This window comes from Emydura macquarii, unplaced genomic scaffold (assembly GCF_026122565.2).
Source record: "Emydura macquarii macquarii isolate MOO-44397 ecotype Brisbane River unplaced genomic scaffold, CSIRO-AGI_Emac_v2 contig_201, whole genome shotgun sequence".
NCBI classification, from domain to species: domain Eukaryota; kingdom Metazoa; phylum Chordata; order Testudines; family Chelidae; genus Emydura; species Emydura macquarii.
In genome coordinates this window covers 105,631-124,644 of record NW_027130338.1, presented here as the reverse complement: position 1 = coordinate 124,644, position 19,014 = coordinate 105,631, and the positions used below count along the sequence as shown (strand labels likewise).

Here is a 19,014-nt window from a genome sequence, read left to right as displayed (position 1 = left end):
ATGTTGTGGTGGTTTTATACATAGCTGAAAGACAGTAGCAAGGTGAGCTATGCCACTTCTAGAATTGGGCATCACTTTTATGTCATGTTCTCCCTCCCAAGGACAGGAGTGAGATGAGAACAACAGATTGAATCGTGAGCTTTGCTGAAACTCTTATCCCTACAGAAAATGCACTCATTTCATAAGCAGCTATTCCTGCACATGAACAATAACGTGCTTCTCGTTTGTGCTACTTTTTAGTCCTGTTTCCTCCTGTAACGCCTGTCCACTACAGTGGCCTTTTGTAAAATGCCACAGGCTCCTCTTGGGAATTCACGGCAACAGCTTAATTTTGCCATGAAGTTAGATCCCAAAATAAGAAGTTTTTAAGCCCCCCAAAACACACAACCACTGCAACCATAGATGTACTCTTGTATTGACTGGAAAAAGACATTAACCATTTTAAATGTATTTAAATTTACACAAAGTGCATAACTTGAAGAGCTGGTCATGACTGCGTGTTCTGTTAAAGACAGTTCTTTCTTACATACCTCCAGGAGATGCTATAGCAATCAGGAATCCAGGAGCTTAGCTGTGCAGAACGTCAGTATACACAGTCAGGTATGAGAACAGCTTCTGTTAGTTCTTTTGGATGGGGCAGGGTTGGGGAATACAAAATGCATTTAAATAGTGCAAATAATACACGGAAGGAAACACCGTACAGCACAAAGTCAGGAGAAGGGGAAAGGGTACATGGGTGTGGCCGTTTCCAGATCCTAGCCCAGTGACACCATTACACACGCACACAACATTTGCTTTCTCTTGCTCAAGGGAATCCACATAGACCAAGGGGTTGGCTTAGTCATTTGTTCACCCTGTACATCTTTGGTTACAAGGGATTGATCATTTTAGTATCTCTGCCCCATGAGTTACCCTTACAGTGCATTTAACAGTAGTCATTTAGCAGCCACTGATTAATGTAGCATAAGCCATTGCTCTGGACAAAAGGCGGCTACAGTTTCACCAGCACATTATGTTCACTTCGATTTGATGCCACACAACCTGTTAATAGAGTGGAGCTTAGCCCTCAGTTGTACCACTGCAGCCACTTTGAACTTGCGGGTCTGGAAGGGGGGTGGTGAAGGAGAGTGTTTGGCTCCTGTCTAGCACTGAAAGCATCTACCTCCACAGCTACTCCCTGCTCGAGTGCCGCTCTCTTTTCTCCTAATCAGGCCCTGGCTGAATCCAGATTTAATGCTTTGCTAAGAAACTGAACATGCAGTTGGTCTGGATTCAGGCCCTGCAGGCAGTTACTGCACGGCTTCTCATACTACAGCGACAGAGGGCTCAAGGCAGTGGGTGGACACCAGTGGGAAGGAGGCTGTTTTGGCCACCCATTGCACTGTAATTCCACATGCCTGATTCAGCTAGGGTGTCTTCTGGGAGTTGGTCAAGAGGCTGTCACACTATTACTAACATGGCCTCTTGTTAAAGAAACAGACCAGGCAGGTAAGTATACCTCCTCCAGTCTGCTCAACATGCTACCCCACCCTCTTGCTTTTTGATGCAAGATACTGCCTACCACACCCTGTGCGTGCAGAATAGCGACAGTTATGATAGAAGGTGTGTAAGAAAACCAAACACTTAACTAGTGTCTGCACGTCTCATGCTCAGAATCCATTGCGTTGGACTGCTGTACCTCGCTAGTGCTCATGGTATCTCAGAAGGACAAGAGACAGCACGTCTCATTTCCCTCCTTGCTCACTCAGCCCAGCTGCTGTGCTTCTGTTTCCGTAGCATGGCATGGGCCCAGGGCATTTAAGGTTTTTCCTTCATAAGCAACATGTTTCCTCGCTAACCAGGAGTCAGTACCAAGACCAGATCCCAACCACCTCTCTTCTGTGTTTATGCTGGGAACAGCTCGTATTGTAACTTACACGATGGGCAGACTAGTCAGATCAATGGTGGTGGAGTGAACAATCCCACAGGGAGTCACCATGGGCAGAGGGGCCAAGTCCACAGTGGGTATTTTAGTAGAAGAGTGTCCTGCCTTGATTTTTTTCCTCCCAAATGAGAAAAATCTTCCAGTGCTCCAGGCAGCAGCAGGTACTTGGGAAGCAGCATGCAGGATACAATAGCAGCAGCAGCTAGGAAGGCAGAGAGGAAAATCCGGGCTTTCCAGGTGAGCAGTCATTTGGTGTGCATCTAGAGAAGCAACAGGAAAGGGCACACAGCTTACAAAGAAGCAGGGTTTATGCAGCAGTAAAGCGTGAAAGCAGGAGGGTCTTAACGTAAAACAAGGGATTTCCCAGCTAGATGAGACCAATCCCACATAAGCCATTAGCATTTGGCAGATCTCAGGCAGTTTGCTAATGCAGAGGAATCCACATGGCAAAGCTGTGCCACTCTTTGGCAGTCTAGTGGGGGTTCTAACACAAGAGGCATAGGAGCAGGGGACTGCTCGTTTCATCGTAACACGGAGGATTTCTGTCTCCAGTAGTGTTCATCCAGTACTAAGGTCACTTAACTTGATATACCTCCTTGAGTAAATAATGTAGTTGAACAGGCTGGAGAGAGATTGGGCAGAGAAAGAGCCACGTTCATTCTCTAACACCTCAGGGTCTATTCCTAGGGTGACATTTTCTCTATGCACTGGTGAGCCCATTACTGGATACTGGTTCTAGGTGGGGTGTGCACACTAAAAAATTGGGAGTCTTCAGAGAAGAGCTATACGAGTGATTCAATGTAGTTTACTCAAAGAAGAGATTAAGAGGTAGACTGTGATCAAGTCACAAGCAAGCACCTACCTGGGGATATGACAGTGGATACTAGGGGGCTCTTGAAGCTAGCAGACTAAAACATAACATGATCCACTGGCTAGGAGTAAAAGCTAGACAAATTCAAAACAAGGTCCAGTTGTTATTTTTTTAAACGGAGGGGTCACTGGCTGGAACAGCTTCTCAAAGGAGGTGATAGAGCCTCCATCACTTTTGAGTCTTTAAAGCAAGATCATATCTTTTTATAAAGACATCCTCTAGCTCAACCACAAGTTAGGGGCCTTGATGCAGGAATCACCAAATGCTCTGGCCTGTACTGGGGAGGAGGTCTGCCTATATGATCATACTGGTCCCTTCTGGCTTTAACCTACGGAATTGACAACGACCAGATCCAGTGGCATTGAACGTGTGGAAGAATCCCTGGACCTTTCAGTTGAAGGACTCCATTAAACCACAAGTTATTCAGCCTTCTCATGGCCATGCTGAGCGAAGCGCACGATTGTTAAGGAGTTAGATTTTAAAAGTTCCATCAGTTTTCGTTACAGCTCTTGGAAACATTCATAACCTGACAGACTTTAGCATTGGACGTGTCTGTACAATGGGATGGCCGTATGTGAGACAGCTATATCCTTAACAACCATTCCCAACTGAAGCAAGAAGTTATTTCTAGTACGTGTGTCAATGGCATCAGTCTGACCGTGGGATGTCTCAGAAAGACAAGTAACTTACCTCAAGTTGCCAAAATAGTGAAGCTGGTCATTCGACTTCATTGTAGAGGCTGATCTAACGTAATGCCCTGTGTTTGGTAAATCTCTTTCAGAATCAAGAGAACGGTATCTTCTGACTCCCTGGAGGAGAGGAGTGTTAGAATTAGACAGACACCCACACGTTATTTAACATTCTTACAGAGAGCACGTGGCAACCCCTTTATTGCTGAGACATGAACTGCTATAGGCAAGAATCCTACCATTTGCCTCTTAAGTGACTGGAATCTACTTGCTACATTTTTACCATACCAGCTTTAAGGGTGCACATTACGAGTATGGTGGGGCCAGGGACCAGATGGAGAGTTTGAAAATAGTAAGCTAGGAAGATCCTCACCAGTAGCAGAGATGGCCTTGTAGTGCAAATAAATATTCATTAAAACTCTCTATAGGCTTCTCTTGCAGCACGTAGTCAATCCGGTGGCCTCCGTTCAGCATTCCCACATTAACAGGGGAGGTGTCTTCCTTCCCTGGAGCAGGAGGCTCTTCTGGCTTCGCATCTGAAGGGACTTAACAAAACAACACAGTTCAGCAACAGCGCAGCCTCATCAGCAAGACCAGGCCAAGACTGTCTAATACTAGCAGCAGGAATGGAACTCACAAAGCCAGGGCCTCCGTTCTACCTTAAGAAGGGTGGTAAGGGGCTTGGGTTTAAGGCAGTTGCTGTGAGAAGCAGACAAGTCTGAAGCAAACTGTACAGTGGCACGTGCTTGGGTTAGCATGGACTGTGCGTCGTCTCTCTCCCTGGCAAGCATAACCCAAGCAACAGGTTGCAAAATGACGCAATGGTGGAAGAGATGGTTGGCACAGAGATGCAGATTCCTCCCATATTGGTATTCTGTACCCCAAACACCAGGCCTCTCCTACCCAGGCAGTAAAGAAAGGAGTGCAAGCTCCTTGGGTGGAGGTCCTCTGTCTGTCTCCTCATCAGGCACAGTGATGAGAATGGGAAGACCATGGCAGTAAGGAGAACCCAGGAGTAGGGGTCCAGCTTGCTCTGGGACAATTCATTTGTCTCCTGGTTTCCTCCCCACACCGGGAACACTAGCAGCGCTGAGCTATGCCTTGTTCTCCGCTGTGAGGCAGAAACCAATTCTTTCCTTCTCTTTTTTTCCACCAACCTGTCTGTTTCTTCAGACTAGTTTCAGATTCACTTTCAGCATCTGCTGTGGCTGCGGCCTCCAAAGCTGGCAGTGGGGATCTGGTGAAAGACTGCCAGGCTATCCTCAGTGACCCCAGGAGGTTGTTTTTGAGATCCATACCCATGCGGGTCAGGCCCTCTTTCAGTTCTGAAACACACAAGTGCCTGAGGTGAGGTGAGGGGTTTGAGCAAACATCATGCAGTGCACAGAGGCACAGTGACAGGCCTGCAGCGTGACCTTCGAGGAAGGCCTGCTCTCTGCTTTACCTAAATGCATTCTCTTCCTGCCCTTGTGATGAGGGAGCAACATGGGCTCGAACTCCAGGTCTGGAACTATCATGGGCTCAATCCTGTATGCCACCGGGTCAAACTGCAGAGAAGGGAACAAAACCACTGATTTTGGCCCTACACGCATATAACCCGTCCAACGTGGGAAACTAACTGGCAATACCCCGAGACATATTCCACTACGGTTGCCCCCCAATGAAGCAGAAATTGAAGATACACTAGTAGTGCAGATGAGTCTAATGCAGAATGGAGGAGCTTTCGTTTCCTAAGCATTGTACTGAGCGCTAAGGGGTCTTTAGTTGCTACTCCACGGCACAAGATACTAAAGGGAACAGGGACCTGCTGTGAGAGTTGGTCCGAGTGCATAGGTTTAATAGCTTGCTATCTACAGAAGATCTCCCATGCGAGCACTAGAGAGTTACATGTGTATTGATCATACATACAGGATGGAAGATATTGAAGAAGCCTTTGCAGGTAGGAAGGCTGTAGTTTGGATCGATCCTTTTCACACCTCGTACAGTGAGAAACATCCCAATGGGAGACCCAAAAGCAAAGAAGATATTGGGCTTGTAGATTAGCTGAGGGTAATTTGCTGAGACCTAGCAGAGTTAAGACACAACAGAAGTGTTTAGAAGGGACTCCATGCTGACATTCATGGCACCGTCAGACAATACCAAAGCTATCCATGTGGGAAGTATCCCCAGAGGAGATTGGATCAAAGGAGCACCTAGGGGTTCCCCCAGAGAGTGGGGCCCCACTGTGTTGTCCACACCCTGAAGAGTCAGGAGCAGCAGGCCCATGTCAGAGCCAGGTACAGAACCCAGCTCTCTGGAGTCCCGTTTGCTGCACTGAAGGCACATATCCTGGTCAGCGTTACTCCATCCTTCCCCAGCAAAGGGGTTAAACACACAACACTGCTCTTGTGAGACTGGAATGAGCTCAGTGGTCTCAGCTGCATCTTTTGGGCAAACACAGAGAGAAGCATGACTGGCAGGATTCTGCACGGGGGCCAGGAGAGATCTGCACCTTAGGAGGTGCCCACTCCATGCAGAGGCCAGCGCCAGGCCTATGAGCCACTTAAACAGGACTTCAGCGGCATTGTGGACGGGCACCTGGCATGGGTGCATCTCACCCTCTGTTTTCAGCATTGAGCTACTTACCAGAGTCTCCAGCTGAGATCGTACACAGGCAGCTGAAACCAGTGCATTAGCTAGGAGACTGGGGAGAGAAGGGGACAGTGGACTGGGACCTGACAATAGTTCCTCCCTCAGATTTAGAGACTGGCAGAAGCATGGTGGAGCGACCTCAATTAGCAGAACCTCCCTCTACCCCCCGCGCTGCGTTGGTATTAAGTCCGTCCCCATTAGTTTCTGTTGTGCGTATTCCACATTGGCCGAGTCTATCAGGCCACAGCACCAAGCCGAGTAGTTACCTGTCCTAGCCCGACATCCAAATACTGACGCCTCCCCCCACCATCCATGCTGCTGCTGGAGCCCGGCTGTGGGGATGACCCTGACTCAACTGTGGGAGCATCTTCGCTTTTGTCGTCATTCCCAGCAGGGACACAGGCCGGCTGCTGAACATCCTGCACCAAGAGAAAGGAGAGACTGCAGCGGTTGTCCCCATCCACACCCCAACTCCGGGCGTTACCCAGCTGAGCAGCAGTGGAGGCCTCATTCTGCAACCCAGCCAGCACCTGGGAACAAGCGTGAGAGAGTGCACTGACTGGATGCCCAGTTCCCACTGCTGACCATTGCCTGGGAATGGCTCTGGTCACACAGCACAAGAGGGCTGGGAGATTCTGGACATGCCCACTCCACCCAAGGCACAGCACTTACAAATCACCGACTAAACTGCAAAGCCTCTGGCCAGCCGCTCCCCCTAGCAGAAACACCCTCCAGAGAGGCCAGAGCAGGTCCAGCTGCAGGCGAGCCCTGCTCCTGCCAGGGCAGGGGTACAGCAGACCCCTTCGCATAAGCCAGATGCCAAGCAGCTCCCCTTTCCCGGTGTTAGAGGGCGCGTCTACATGGCAAGCAGGACCCCACAGCAGCAAGTCTCAGAGCCCAGGTCTACGGACTTGGGCACTCATGATGGCACTGAAGACAGCTGTGCAGATGTTGGGGCTCAGGCTAGAACTCAGGCTCTGAAGCTGAGGGAGGAGGGTGTGCTTCAGAGCCTGAGTGTCTACACAGCTATTTTTAGTGCTGTCGCGCAAGCCCCACAAGACCAAGTCTGTAGACCTGGCGCTGAGTCACTGCCACAGGTTTCTGCATGCCATGTAGACGCACCCAAAGGCCACCATACAGCTGATGCTGCACTGGTGTTTAGAAAATGCTAGTGTTCCCTTAGGTATGGCCCCACAATGGCCAGAGCAACAACGCATACAGTTGCATCCACCATGCCTTGTGCCAGTGCAACGTACCTAAGAAGCTGCTCTGGCACCTGGTTCCCACTGACACCAAACAAGCAGCCGCTTGGGAATGGAACACTCACCCCTGCAGAAAACATACCTGTGTTTCCTCTTTGGTTCTTACGTAATGAAGGATCTTCATTCTTGGTCCCAAGGGAATTCCCATTTCTTTAAGATCCTTCTCTGTACACAGAGCCTGGACAATAAGTTACACACCTGTTACTAGGACAGTGCAGGAGAACGTGCACTCAAAGGGAGAGACCATTCTCAGCATTAAAGAGGCCAGGGACCCTGGGATCTAACTGCTTCTGGTTCAGCGTGCCTCTCTCGAAGGGAGGGAACATGAATTCCCTAGACTCCTGTTCTTGAGAGGCAGCAATTTCTGAATTCAGCCTCAAGAGCAGAAATGCCTCCCACAAACACACACCTGCTTCTCTTTTTCAATCTCAAGTGTACTGGTCAGCATTCCACCAGCCCCACACTGGAAACCAGGCTGCTTCTAGCATGGGCAAAGTCAAAACCTGCAGAGGTATTACTCACTCCCCCTTACCATCAAAAACACATTTGAAGAATCCATGGTATATTAGGCCAGGTGGACTTTACTCCAACCAGGGGACATGGCATATGCAAGAAATACCTACATGAAAGTGCCCCAATACCATAGTGATGGGCGCACAGAAGAAAAATGTGAACTCTAATAGATCTGCAGGTAAGTGGTGAACCACACAAGAACAGGAACCACTCTGCCGGGAGAGCTGTTTTACCAGTGCTTGCGTGTCCACTCTCTCCTTCTCAAAGACACTGTAGTACTCAGACAGCTCAAGCTTCTTCAGGATTTCTTTCACTCCCCCAATATCTCCCTGTTCATAGGCACCCATCTGGGACTCCTGCAAATCCAGACACGTGTGTCATGTTTACAGAGCTGGTCTCCTTCTTCCTTTATGTTCTGGCTACAATATTGCTGGTAGGCGTGGGGGTTTGGTTTGGTTTTGTAGCAGATCTACACCTGGCAGGACAGCATTGAGAAGTCAAAGCTATTCTGCTCCAGAAGCAGGAGACAACAGCAGTGTTTTGCATTGCAGCAGTTGCAGATGAATTGGTCTATGGGAGTGCTGGCGTGTGGATGTAGCTCAGGGATTTCATCCCAAATCAATGAGATATTTAACACCCGCACACCATGGGGAATTTACCTCTTTCGTGCCATCTTCATCCTCTGAGGAATCTTTCTGATTTGTTAGGAGATCAAATAGTATGAGCGACCCTAAAAAAATAATCACATACACAGTCACTGAGCCGAGTGTCAAATCTTCTGCTGGAATAAATACACTTACATGGCCATATCCCTGTCTGGTAAAGGGGGGCTTCCCTCATCCCCTCCCACACTGAAGTGTCACATGGTATGGAAAAGGGACTTCAGCGTCAGTCTGAAATCCTGGGCTCTGTGCCATGTGCATAAAGACAGTCTATAGATTCACTGTTATGACATATGACACTGGGATACACAGGACTACACCCTTTACCTAAGCTGTGGCCTGCAATGGAAACACCCCCTTTAAAGTCAGGATTCCTCTGCAAGAAGAGCTGATACAGCCGGTTCATTTCTGAAGCAACGGTGTCCACTATGGTCTGGCAGTAGGTGGAGCTGTTGTAGAAGAAAACATCCAGTATGGTGTCGTTTATGAAGTGACGCAGGCGGTTGATGCTGGGCAAGGTAATTCGCTCCAAATCGCTAAAGACAGAACAGAAAGGGATTTTTACCCATGGCTCCTGTAGCTACTTCCTATTAGGTTTCCAGGGTGAAATCCAGGCTCTCTTGAAGTCCATGGAAGTTTTGCCATTGAGGATTTCACCTGAATTCCTAGTTCCTGTTAACAGAACATACTGACAGAAAGGAGCGACAAAACCCCCCTTTCTCAGAAACACCACAGAGTTCTCCAAGATGTGGATGCAAAGAACCAACCTTTCCTCCTCCAGGAGCATTTAAAATAGCTCACCACTTGTGCAGCTGACATTCTGTTCCCTTTGCATTCGCCTCCGCACCATGACATTTCAGAAGGGTCTACCTCACTAAAGGCTCTCCAACTCTCATTGACTTCCAGTGGGGCTTGGATACCGTAGTCCCCTGCTCCGTGTTCTTATCTCACCTGGAAACAGCAGCCTGGACTTCTGATTTTACATGCCAATAGATCACCTCTAGGGCAGTTTAAACTAGACAGCTGTCTTGCTTCATGAAAAGACTGGACAGCAGGGCAGGGATCCTCACACTAGGTGCTACAAACAGGTTCCAGTTCCCTTTATTATGTTCACCTGCGTGCTTCCTGATGTGAAGTATCAGCAGCACAGACCGAGGTAAAAGCTTCTCTTTCACCTTTGTAGTGTAGTACTAGGTGCAGGCGTTTTGCACTGCCCCAACATCCTGTGCGGCGAAGGTGAGACACTTTACAAAAAAGCATGTCGTTCAGTCACTGAACCAGTCACCGCAGTACATTTACCTCTGAAGTGCTAGAATTTACTTACACGTCCACCCCTGTGGAATGTAAAGGGCTGTGCCAGTTCACAGGCAAGAACTCTACCCGGCCAATTTGTTGCTGCTCCTGCGCTTTCTTGAAGTGCGCTTGCAGCATGCTCAAGGAAACGTTACGGAAATCATTCACTGGAAAGAGAATGTCAGCTCTGTATCAAGGCCTAGAAAAAACAGTTTGCTAGCAGAAGCCTATTGTGTGTGCTGTGCTGAACAAGCTGAGTTAAAGGGACACTGTCAGCTTAAGACAAGACAGTCCACCTCCGTCTGAAGTGTTTTAACCTACTATTGTTAGAATTAACACCTCAGATCACTAACAGGGATCAGACAAACACTACATCTCAGCTGAAGTTTATACTGAATTTCACCCTGTCCTCTGTAGCAAGTCAGTTTCCCCATTTGTGTGGAGCTTTCACACAGCAACTTAGGAGAGAAAGCTTTGTAAAGAGCTCTGTAACCTATTGTAAAAGCCTCACACGTTTGCAGGGAGACTTAGGGGCAGTGATTGGATTTGAAACTACTTCTCACTCATTTTTGTTCGTTAACTGATTTCATGCAGACAGTAACCTTTTAAAAAGTAGTTTAATTTGATGCATACTGGAAAACTGACTGTATAAAAACAAAAGGGACACTTTTCCCGACTTAAGAACATTTGACCCCAAAACTTGTTGAAATATTCAGAAACTTTGGTTTTTTTATATATGCGTGTGTATATATATATTTACATCATCTTAGCTTTCCGATTTATGGTATACACAGCTTATCAACAGATCCCCCCTCCAAGACTCAGGCAGTTACAATGACAATGCTATATAGGACATTAACTTGTGTTAGACTTAACTGGACAAGATTACCACCTAGCAATAGGCTGAGTAGAGGACTAATTTCACAGATTTATTCAGTTACTTGAAGAATCTGTATCTAATTTGGGAAGCTTACTATTTTAAGAATTAAGACACAGTGATCATTCTGATAAAAAGTAAAAATGATTGTCCAAATCTGTCCAACTCTATCCAGATAACAGGTTTTCACTGCTCTTGGATACGAAGTCTCGTATTCAAACTGCTCATCCTCACTGCAGTCAGCAAGTTCTGTCTTACAGTTTGCTAAGAGTACTGTCAAATTATTCAAATGTGTGATGACAGCATCTCATGTGTTTTCCCATCAGACCTGTGTTTATTTGCTTTCTGAGGGGTGATGCACATGAAACAGCATCCCCTTCTCAGCACACCTACCACATTGGACGATGGACCGGAACCGGATATCACATGCTGGCCCAATTCCATGAACTACAAAAACCAAGTGATCTATTTGCAGAGGCTCCCCTAAGAGGAAGAAAGAGGGAACAGTTCACACAATACTCCCAGCAGCTAACCGTTTATCTAACTGTCCAAATATTCCTTTGAGATCTTAACCTCTGTGGCAGATGTGTAGAACCTCTAGGGGTCAGATAAGGGATAATGCTAAGACAGTTCCAGGTGCAAGAATATTACTCCGTTTGGTCCCTGGTTTGTGTGTCTCAAGAGCAATAGTAGTGCTTGGTATAGTACTTCATTTTTGAAGTGAGTAGTGATTTGAAGGGCTCAATGCCCTGGCGATGCCTGATTTTCAGAGGGCAGGTGCTCAACACTCCCTCTTCTCCCGTTCGTGTTTGTTCAGGCTGTGAGCTCACTGGGACAGGGACTGTCACTCACTAGATCTGTGCAGCGCCCAGCGCTGTGGGGCCCTGATCTCAGTTACAGGTTGTAGACACCACTGTAATACTAGAATTAGTACATAAGGAAATTGGTTTGTCAATGAGATGATCTTGACCCAGCCATATCCTTTTAACAAGCTGCATGTTTAAGTCTCAAGCAACAAACAATTTTAAATAATTCTCTGAAGTCATATCACAACGGACAAGACAGACAGTCTAAGAAAACGAGCTGGAAAATGTTTGCCACAGTTTTGATGGATGTGAAGAAAGAATATTAACTTACCGCAGGGGATGTCAGCTGAGACATTTTCCACTCCTCTCTTAACAGTTCTTGGTCGACCTTGTTCTGTAGGGGTTGAGCCCCAGTCATCAGAGGTTGTCACTGGATGGTAGTGCACCATCAGCTTAAACACAGCAAGAGAAGCACATTAGAACTCTGTTGTGCATGTGACACATTTAAGCATCTCCCATAAAGAGGGATAAGCCACTCATAATACATCTATCAAGCACTGCTGGAGCACACCTGTAACATTGCAAGGAGCAAAGAGCAAACCTATCTAGACACTAAATTAGTGACGACACAGATGGACACTGACCGGATAGATGGAGTTCTCTGTGCTCTTTAAAATGTACTTTGTATGTTCTGCTTCTCAGCAATCTTAGCACTCGAGCTACTTTATATACAGTTCTATGCATAATTCTGCATTGCATTTTCCTTGTTATAATCAATAACATCTGGGAAAGACAGGTGTATGTATCCCACACTGAGCTTAACTTCCCTGCTTCACCACAGACTTTCTTGTACGACCTTTGGCAAGTCACTCAGATATGATGCTAGGAATCTGAGAAGGGGTGACGGGATGGATCACTTGATTACCTATTCTGTTTCATTCCCTCTGAAGTAGCTGGTATTGACCACTGTTGGAAGACAGGATACAGGGCTAGATGGACCATTGGTCTGACCCACTATGGCTGTTCTTATGCTAATGGCAGAATAGAAGTACCTAAGAAAGACTGTGATATACTTAAAGTGGCATGACCCTCTAGCATGAATGCTGTTATATCAGTAAAAAGGTGCCTTACCCCTTTTTCCTATAAATTTAGCTTTATAGGGACCTTTGTACAGGTATAACTGTATGCACACTACGAGAGTGTATTACTTAAGTGTATTGGTTTCTGAAAAACATGACTAAAGCAGTACAAAAACTGAGTTTAGACCAGCACTGAAAGCAGAACTAAAGGGGAAAAACAAATTTATCAGGCTCTGTCTGTGTTACAAACAGGAAATAATCAGGTTTTTACCTTTGGGTTATGCAATATAATGATTTCTCTAGTAGGGGACTCAAGTTTCTTTTTCCACTCGTCCAGAGTTACAGCAATCATGTAAGTTTCCTGAGGAGAAGAGAGTCCTTTGCAAGTCAAACAAACATTTCCAGGGGAACTCCACTAGTTGGGAAGTTTGCCCCACACCCCTCTTATTTTAAGGTAGCTCTTAAAAATATTGTTGCTCAAAAGGAGGTAAATCAGACACGAGTCTGGATAGGCAATGATCAGTCTTATACCCTGACTAAATATTGGCTTCTGTAGTACTTGGTAGGGAGCAGCCCTTAGACCACCAGTTTTAATAGAGGGACAGCTTCCACTTTAGACTCTATTGAAGTAACATCCAATTAAAGTGCTATGGAAAACCATCTTCCATAGGAAGAGTCACTGAGCAGGAATAGTAAGTGTTCATAGGAATCATAAATATGCATGGCACTTCTCAGGTTGACACAGATGAGTAAGTTTAGTCGCACAGGTAGTCCCATCGGCTTCAAAGGCACTATTTATTTGCATTAGTGAAGTTAGTCTCAAGTGGGAGCATTTGTGGATCAGGGTCTAGATTAGAAAAATATGAACGTCACAGCAGACAAGGAGAGGGAAAAATAAGCCTGTCTGCAGCTTGAAAATGGACTATTGCCTGTGAAAACACAGACAGGCAGAAGAGGAGCTGCAGATGGCACTGAAGCAGAGAACAGCTGTGGGAAGCAAGCCACAAGAAGTGGGCTTTAAGGAGGGACGTAAAGACAGAGATCAAGCATGCTTTATGAAGAGGGAGACGGAGGTTGCCCAGGCATGGGAGCAGCACACACAGTGACCTGATGATACGAGAGGGAGCGAGTAGCAAGGCATGGAGCTTTGGCTGAATGTAGGTCACAAGATGCAAAGTAGAGAGGCCAGGGCTGGACTGCAGGCAGAGTACTGAAAAGGAAGACAAGAACTTTAATTGTGGAGCAAGACCCAGGAAGGAGGTAGAGCTGGGATATAAGAAAGGGTAGCTTGCTTTAGCTGCAGCATGTTGGAGAGATGGACAATGGAAGAGGCTGCAGAGAAGAGAGGAGCAGTATTTATAATGGTACTACTCAAATATGAAGTGTCACCCCAATGTCTTCCTCATCTTCATGTCCTCGGACACAAATGCGGTGCCAGTATCCCTCATGGAGTTCGGGACGTTACACAAGCAGAAGCCAGAAGGGCACAAGAGCAGACTGGACATTACTGGGTGAGAAATCTTTACCTCCAACTCTTCGCTGAAGCTCTCCGAGTAGGGAATATACTTGTTGTCCTTGTCTCCCTTGTAAAACCAAGTGCAACGTCTCACTTCAGACACCTCTTCCTCCCAGTACATGGCATAGCGCAACCTCTTCTTCAAATGCACGTCATACCTTCCCCCTTCCGTTGGAACAACCAGCTGTTCAACGTCTTTCTCTGTGAAATGCAAGGACTGAGATGAGGCGTAAACAGACCAGAAGGAGGCGTTACCAAGAAGTTTTAGAGTGTGCAAATCATGGGCAAATTACTGGACAGAGATGACCAAAAAAAATGTATACATGCCGATAGCAAAGCCAATGATCTATATAAACAAACACACAGTCACCATTTAAAAAGGCCTCCTAGGAAAATCATACCTGAAAGGCAAGGTTTCCACACTGGGATGGAGCGGAGAGATCTGAAAGGCCCTAGCTTACAAACAATTGTTGGTTTATTATTAATGTCTGTATTGCAGTAGCCTCTAGAGGCTCTAACCCCACTACGCTAGGTGCTGTACAGACACAAAACAAAAGAGACAGTCCCTGTCCCAAAGAACTTACGATATCATTAAGCTGAGTGGTTTACATCTATCCCATTATGACCAAGAGCAGCAAGAACTTAAATGTTTCTATTAATCCCTCTTTCCCTCGCCCCTTTGAAACCAGAGGATCTGGTCTTCCCAATGGTGGAATTTAGCCAGTGTTGCTTCCTAACCAATTCCTACTTACCCTATATTAATGCTGTCTCATGCAAACACATTGAGCATTCTAGATATGTTTTTCAAGTGTCAGATTAACAAGGCCTGAACATTAAAGCGTTTTGGATGCAACTTTTTTTTTAAAGCAACATGAATAGGCCCCCTTCTAGGGAAGAGGTGTTTCCAAAGAAGTGTGGACAAATTTAACATTTCAGAGTGGGAGACACTTTCAAATCCCAAAGCAAAAAGTGCACAAGGTGTTTAGAACACTCCCCTTAGTCATAGCTTCTAGCTCCAAGCCATCATCACGACAGTGAATCTCAAATTCTTGACCTACTCAGTGCTCTTGCAGCAGAATTCCCTGTCTCGCCTACCCCGTGATTCACTCTTGTTAATTCACCTCACTGGCTCTCAGTAGATTTTTAGATGAGATACATGACTACATTTAAAATCAAGGGTTATTTAAACTAGAGAATTATAGATATTGCAGCTGGAACATCCCCATGAGGCCATCTAGTCCAGTGCAGGGTAGTTCAAACAGTATTTAGTCTAGAGGTGTGGGGATTCTGCCAGCTTCCTTCGAACCTACCCCACAACCTAATAGACCGAAGAAGCTTCTGACAAAAAGGCATTTTCAACTTACTTGAGTTGTGGGCCTCTTCTAACTTCTCTGAATCTTGTCCACTGAAAGGAATCCATCTCTCTCTAGAATCTATGACTTTGCAGTAGAACCAGTGCGGCGCAACTGCCTCATACTTATTTGCAGTATCTGCCTCCACTACTTCAAAAGAATTGGACGAATTGGATGATGGAGAAGGTTCTGCCTGCAGTTCCCCTGTTGACATGGCACCACCTAAATGAACACACACAGGGAGACAGAATAAACAGGAGGAGGAGAGCACTGAATTTTTATTCTTAAAATGTCTTCAGTTTATTTACTAACACTGGAACTAGAAATACACATAAGCGTGGCCTTCCTAAGAACTGCATATTTCTGTGACAAGGAGGCAGACTGAATGGTAAACTGCTACAAATGAGACTGCCAGCTGCTGAGAGAACTTACTTGTTACAAGCTTATTGCCTTAATCCAAAACGTATCCATCAGACATAGATGACAAGCCCCAGAACCAATAAGACAGATACAATTCTGGCTCAAGCCACTCCACCACCGGAAGTCTGGAAGATGAGGATTCCTCAATGGCTTTGCAGTAAAATAGCTGCAGAAACAATAAGAGAACCTGTTAGAAAATAGCAAAAGCAATGATGAGAAACAACCAGGCAGCAGACCTAGAACAACACCCAGAAGTCCTGCCCAGAGAAAGATATTTTACTATGAGCTGGAGTTAAAACTTCAGGTGCTTGTGCTGCCTGAGTTTTCTACTTTACAAACATTATGAGCTTTTCTCCACCAAACATTTCAGGATATGACAGCACGCGAAATCCTAAGGGGAGAGCTTGCCTGCTGCTATAGCAAAAGTCTCACACACCTGAAAATCCACCCATCCTTCCCAATCTTATTCTACTTGCATTTCCTATTTTTACTTCACAAAAAGTGTGACTACTAAAGTGGTGCTTGAAATGGAAAGAAATTAGTCAGCAAACTTATGTTACACTGGAGCCCAGGAAACATAAGGATATTAATAGTGATAGGAAAGGGGCCCAGAACAAATGTCTGAGTGTCCCCCGGAATTAACTGTTCTCATCTGATTGTTCATTTTCTTTACTTCCAAAGTGTATTTCCTTTAATGTTCCAGAACCTCTTCCATCTGAGAACAGCAAAGGCATTTACAAACAATTGATTTCTTCTTGCAGCATCCCAGCAGGTAGTTAAATGCTAGCCATATTTGAAAGATGAGAGAACAGAGAGACAGAGGTTACATGAGTAGTCTAAGGCTACACAGCAAGTCAGTGATAGAGCTGGGGATATGATCCAGGTCTCCTGACTCCCAGACCTGTGCTTCAAAACTATCTTTCCTTATCACAGAAAAAACCCCTATTATTCTTTTCATTTGAAAGGACAGTATGAGGTTGAGTTTGGGTCAAAATGCAGACCCCAGTCTTACAACTGGGCTCTCTCCTTGCAGAGATTCACCTTTAGCATCAGGGCAACTGGCTGCAAAAATACACTGTTATAAAAACTAAGACAATAGGGGTGTTTGTATAAAATAAAAAATTCAACAAACTTTCTTCTTTAATTCAACAAACTTTCTTCTTTCTTCCTGCATTCCCCTGCAATGCTTGCAACCCAGAGAGAGGGAAAGGGACTATAAATACAGGTGAAATTGACTACTCAGTTTGTATTGCTCTCCCTTTTGGGCAGCAAAAAGACTAAAGAAACAGCATAAATAACAAAAAGCCAAACAGATTTTTAAAATCCCCTCTCAAATCTGACCTCACATTTACATTCTAACCAAACAAACCTTTTCAAAAAGTTTCCAGTATTGTTTTTGAACATGCACACTCCCCTACAGTGTGGGAACCACAAAAGATGCTGCTGTGAAACTGACAATATGATAGAGAAATCAACTTCATGGATTTCAGTGTCCAGGCTGAAAGAGACCAGACAGGTGAACATTGAGCATCACCACTGACAGAGGAATTACACTGGCAGAAATTATTTCCCTTATATATTCTAAGCCCATGTCTACACTAGCACTTATGTCAGCAAAACTATTGTCAGTCAGGGGTGTGAAAAAACACACTGCTGAGTGACTTAAACTTTGCTGGCATAAGCGCTCATGTGCACAGCGCCATGTTGGCAGGAGATACTCTCCTACCAGTATAGCTACCGCTGCTCAGTGAGCTGGTTTTATGTCGTCGATGGGAGAGCTGTATCGGTACAGCTGTGCCACTGTAAGCTTGTAAGTGTGGACATGGCCTAAGAAGCTTTTCATGACATCTCTGTGAACAAGTGATTTTTAGGTAGGAATTCTATCATCACAACACTCCTTTAAATATAGGACGCTCTCATGGACTGTAAAGCCGTAAGAGACCATCGTGAGATCTAGTTTGACCTCCTGCACCTTGCAGGCCACAGAACCTCACTCACCCACCCCTGCAGTAGGCACATAACCTCGGGCTGAGTTACTGACGTCCTTTGAATCTTGATTTAAAGACTTCAAGTTACAGAGGATCCCCCATTTCCTCTAGTTCAAACCAGTATGTGACCCTTGCCTCAGGCTGCAGCGGAAGGCAAAAAAACCCAAAAACCTTGAGTCTCTGCCAATCCATCCAACCTCGGGGCAAATTCCTCCCCGACCGGAAATATGGGGATCAGTTAGACCCTGCACATGTGGGCAGGACCCCCAGCCAAACTCTCCAGGGGCTAATCCAACCGCCTCCCTCACCCCAGCCTCTAACATCAGAGCACAAGAAGTCCCATAGAAACCAGATTTCAACAACTCCTAACTGCCCAGCAAAAAAGAAGGCCCACGTGAAAGCTCCCTGCTTCCTTCCCCGCAGGTGCGAACACGGGATGGGGTGTGTGTAGAGGGACACGCCGCACTCCCACAGCAATCCCTACAAAGGAGGAGAGGGGCACCCCGCGCCAGCTGCGCTCCTCAGTCAGGGGGGAACGGCTGCCCCCCAACACCCCGGCTGGGTAAGTACTGCCCCTTTTCTCCATGCCCTCTGCTGCCACCATCCATGTTCACCAGACACACACCCCGGGCCCCGCTGCCCCCCATCCCCCTCCTGGGCTCCCCATCCCCTCTCTCCTCCCCCCCCGGGCCCCGCTGCCCCCCATGCCTCTCCCGGGCCCCCCATCACCCCGCTGCCCCCCCCCATTACCTCTCTCTTCCCCCCGGGCCCCGCTGCCCCCCCATCACCTCTCTCCTCCGCCCCATCATCCTGCTCCCCCCCATCACCCCTCTCCTCCCCCCATCACCCCAACCCCCTGGGCCCCGCTGCCCCCCCATCACCTCTCTCCTCCGCCCCATCACCCTGCTCCCCCCCCATCACCCCTCTCTTCCCCCCCGGGCCCCGCTGCCCCCCCATCACCCCTCCCATCGGCCCCGCTGCCCCCCGGGCGCTCCCCGCACTGACCCTTGCCCGCCGTGTCTCTCTCTCTCCGGCCGGGGTGTCAATGCGCGGCTGGCCCGGCCCGGCCCGGGCCTACGAGCCCGCAGCGCAGCGGTGCGGCGTGAGCCCGGCCCGCCTCCCAGGGCGGAG

The 19,014-nt window shown here is 47.0% G+C and overlaps 1 protein-coding gene across 6 annotated transcripts; it reads right to left on the bottom strand.

Annotated features, from left to right (window-relative positions):
- Positions 1–399: 399 nt before the first annotated feature.
- Positions 400–19,014, bottom strand: DDHD2 (DDHD domain containing 2). Of its 6 annotated transcripts, none has more exons than XM_067544873.1 (19): positions 18,889–19,014; positions 15,908–16,061; positions 15,488–15,697; positions 14,134–14,324; positions 12,879–12,968; positions 11,860–11,980; positions 11,116–11,205; positions 9,877–10,012; positions 8,880–9,088; positions 8,550–8,620; positions 8,124–8,246; positions 7,460–7,555; positions 6,382–6,645; positions 5,393–5,548; positions 4,929–5,031; positions 4,642–4,809; positions 3,858–4,029; positions 3,486–3,604; positions 400–2,184 (listed from the first exon to the last, which is right to left on the bottom strand). In XM_067544873.1, exons 3-18 carry the CDS (start codon positions 15,687–15,689, stop codon positions 3,523–3,525), a joined length of 2,274 nt encoding a protein of 757 aa, XP_067400974.1. In that variant the 5' UTR covers positions 15,690–15,697; positions 15,908–16,061; positions 18,889–19,014; the 3' UTR covers positions 400–2,184; positions 3,486–3,522. The 6 variants fall into 6 exon arrangements, with proteins under 6 accessions (XP_067400974.1, XP_067400977.1, XP_067400980.1 ...); XM_067544876.1 differs by having other exon boundaries at positions 400–624; XM_067544879.1 differs by having other exon boundaries at positions 3,858–4,020.

Excerpts from the sequence above, each read along its gene's own strand:
- DDHD2 (XM_067544873.1), bottom strand. The coding sequence starts at position 15,689 with ATGTCAACAGGGGAACTGCAGGCAGAACCTTCTCCATCATCCAATTCG. Across the intron at positions 14,325-15,487 it reads AGAAGAGGCCCACAACTCAA|AGAAAGACGTTGAACAGCTG; the intron begins GTAAGTTGAAAA and ends TGCATTTCACAG. Across the intron at positions 10,013-11,115 it reads CCGGTCCATCGTCCAATGTG|TGAATGATTTCCGTAACGTT; the intron begins GTAGGTGTGCTG and ends TTCTCTTTCCAG.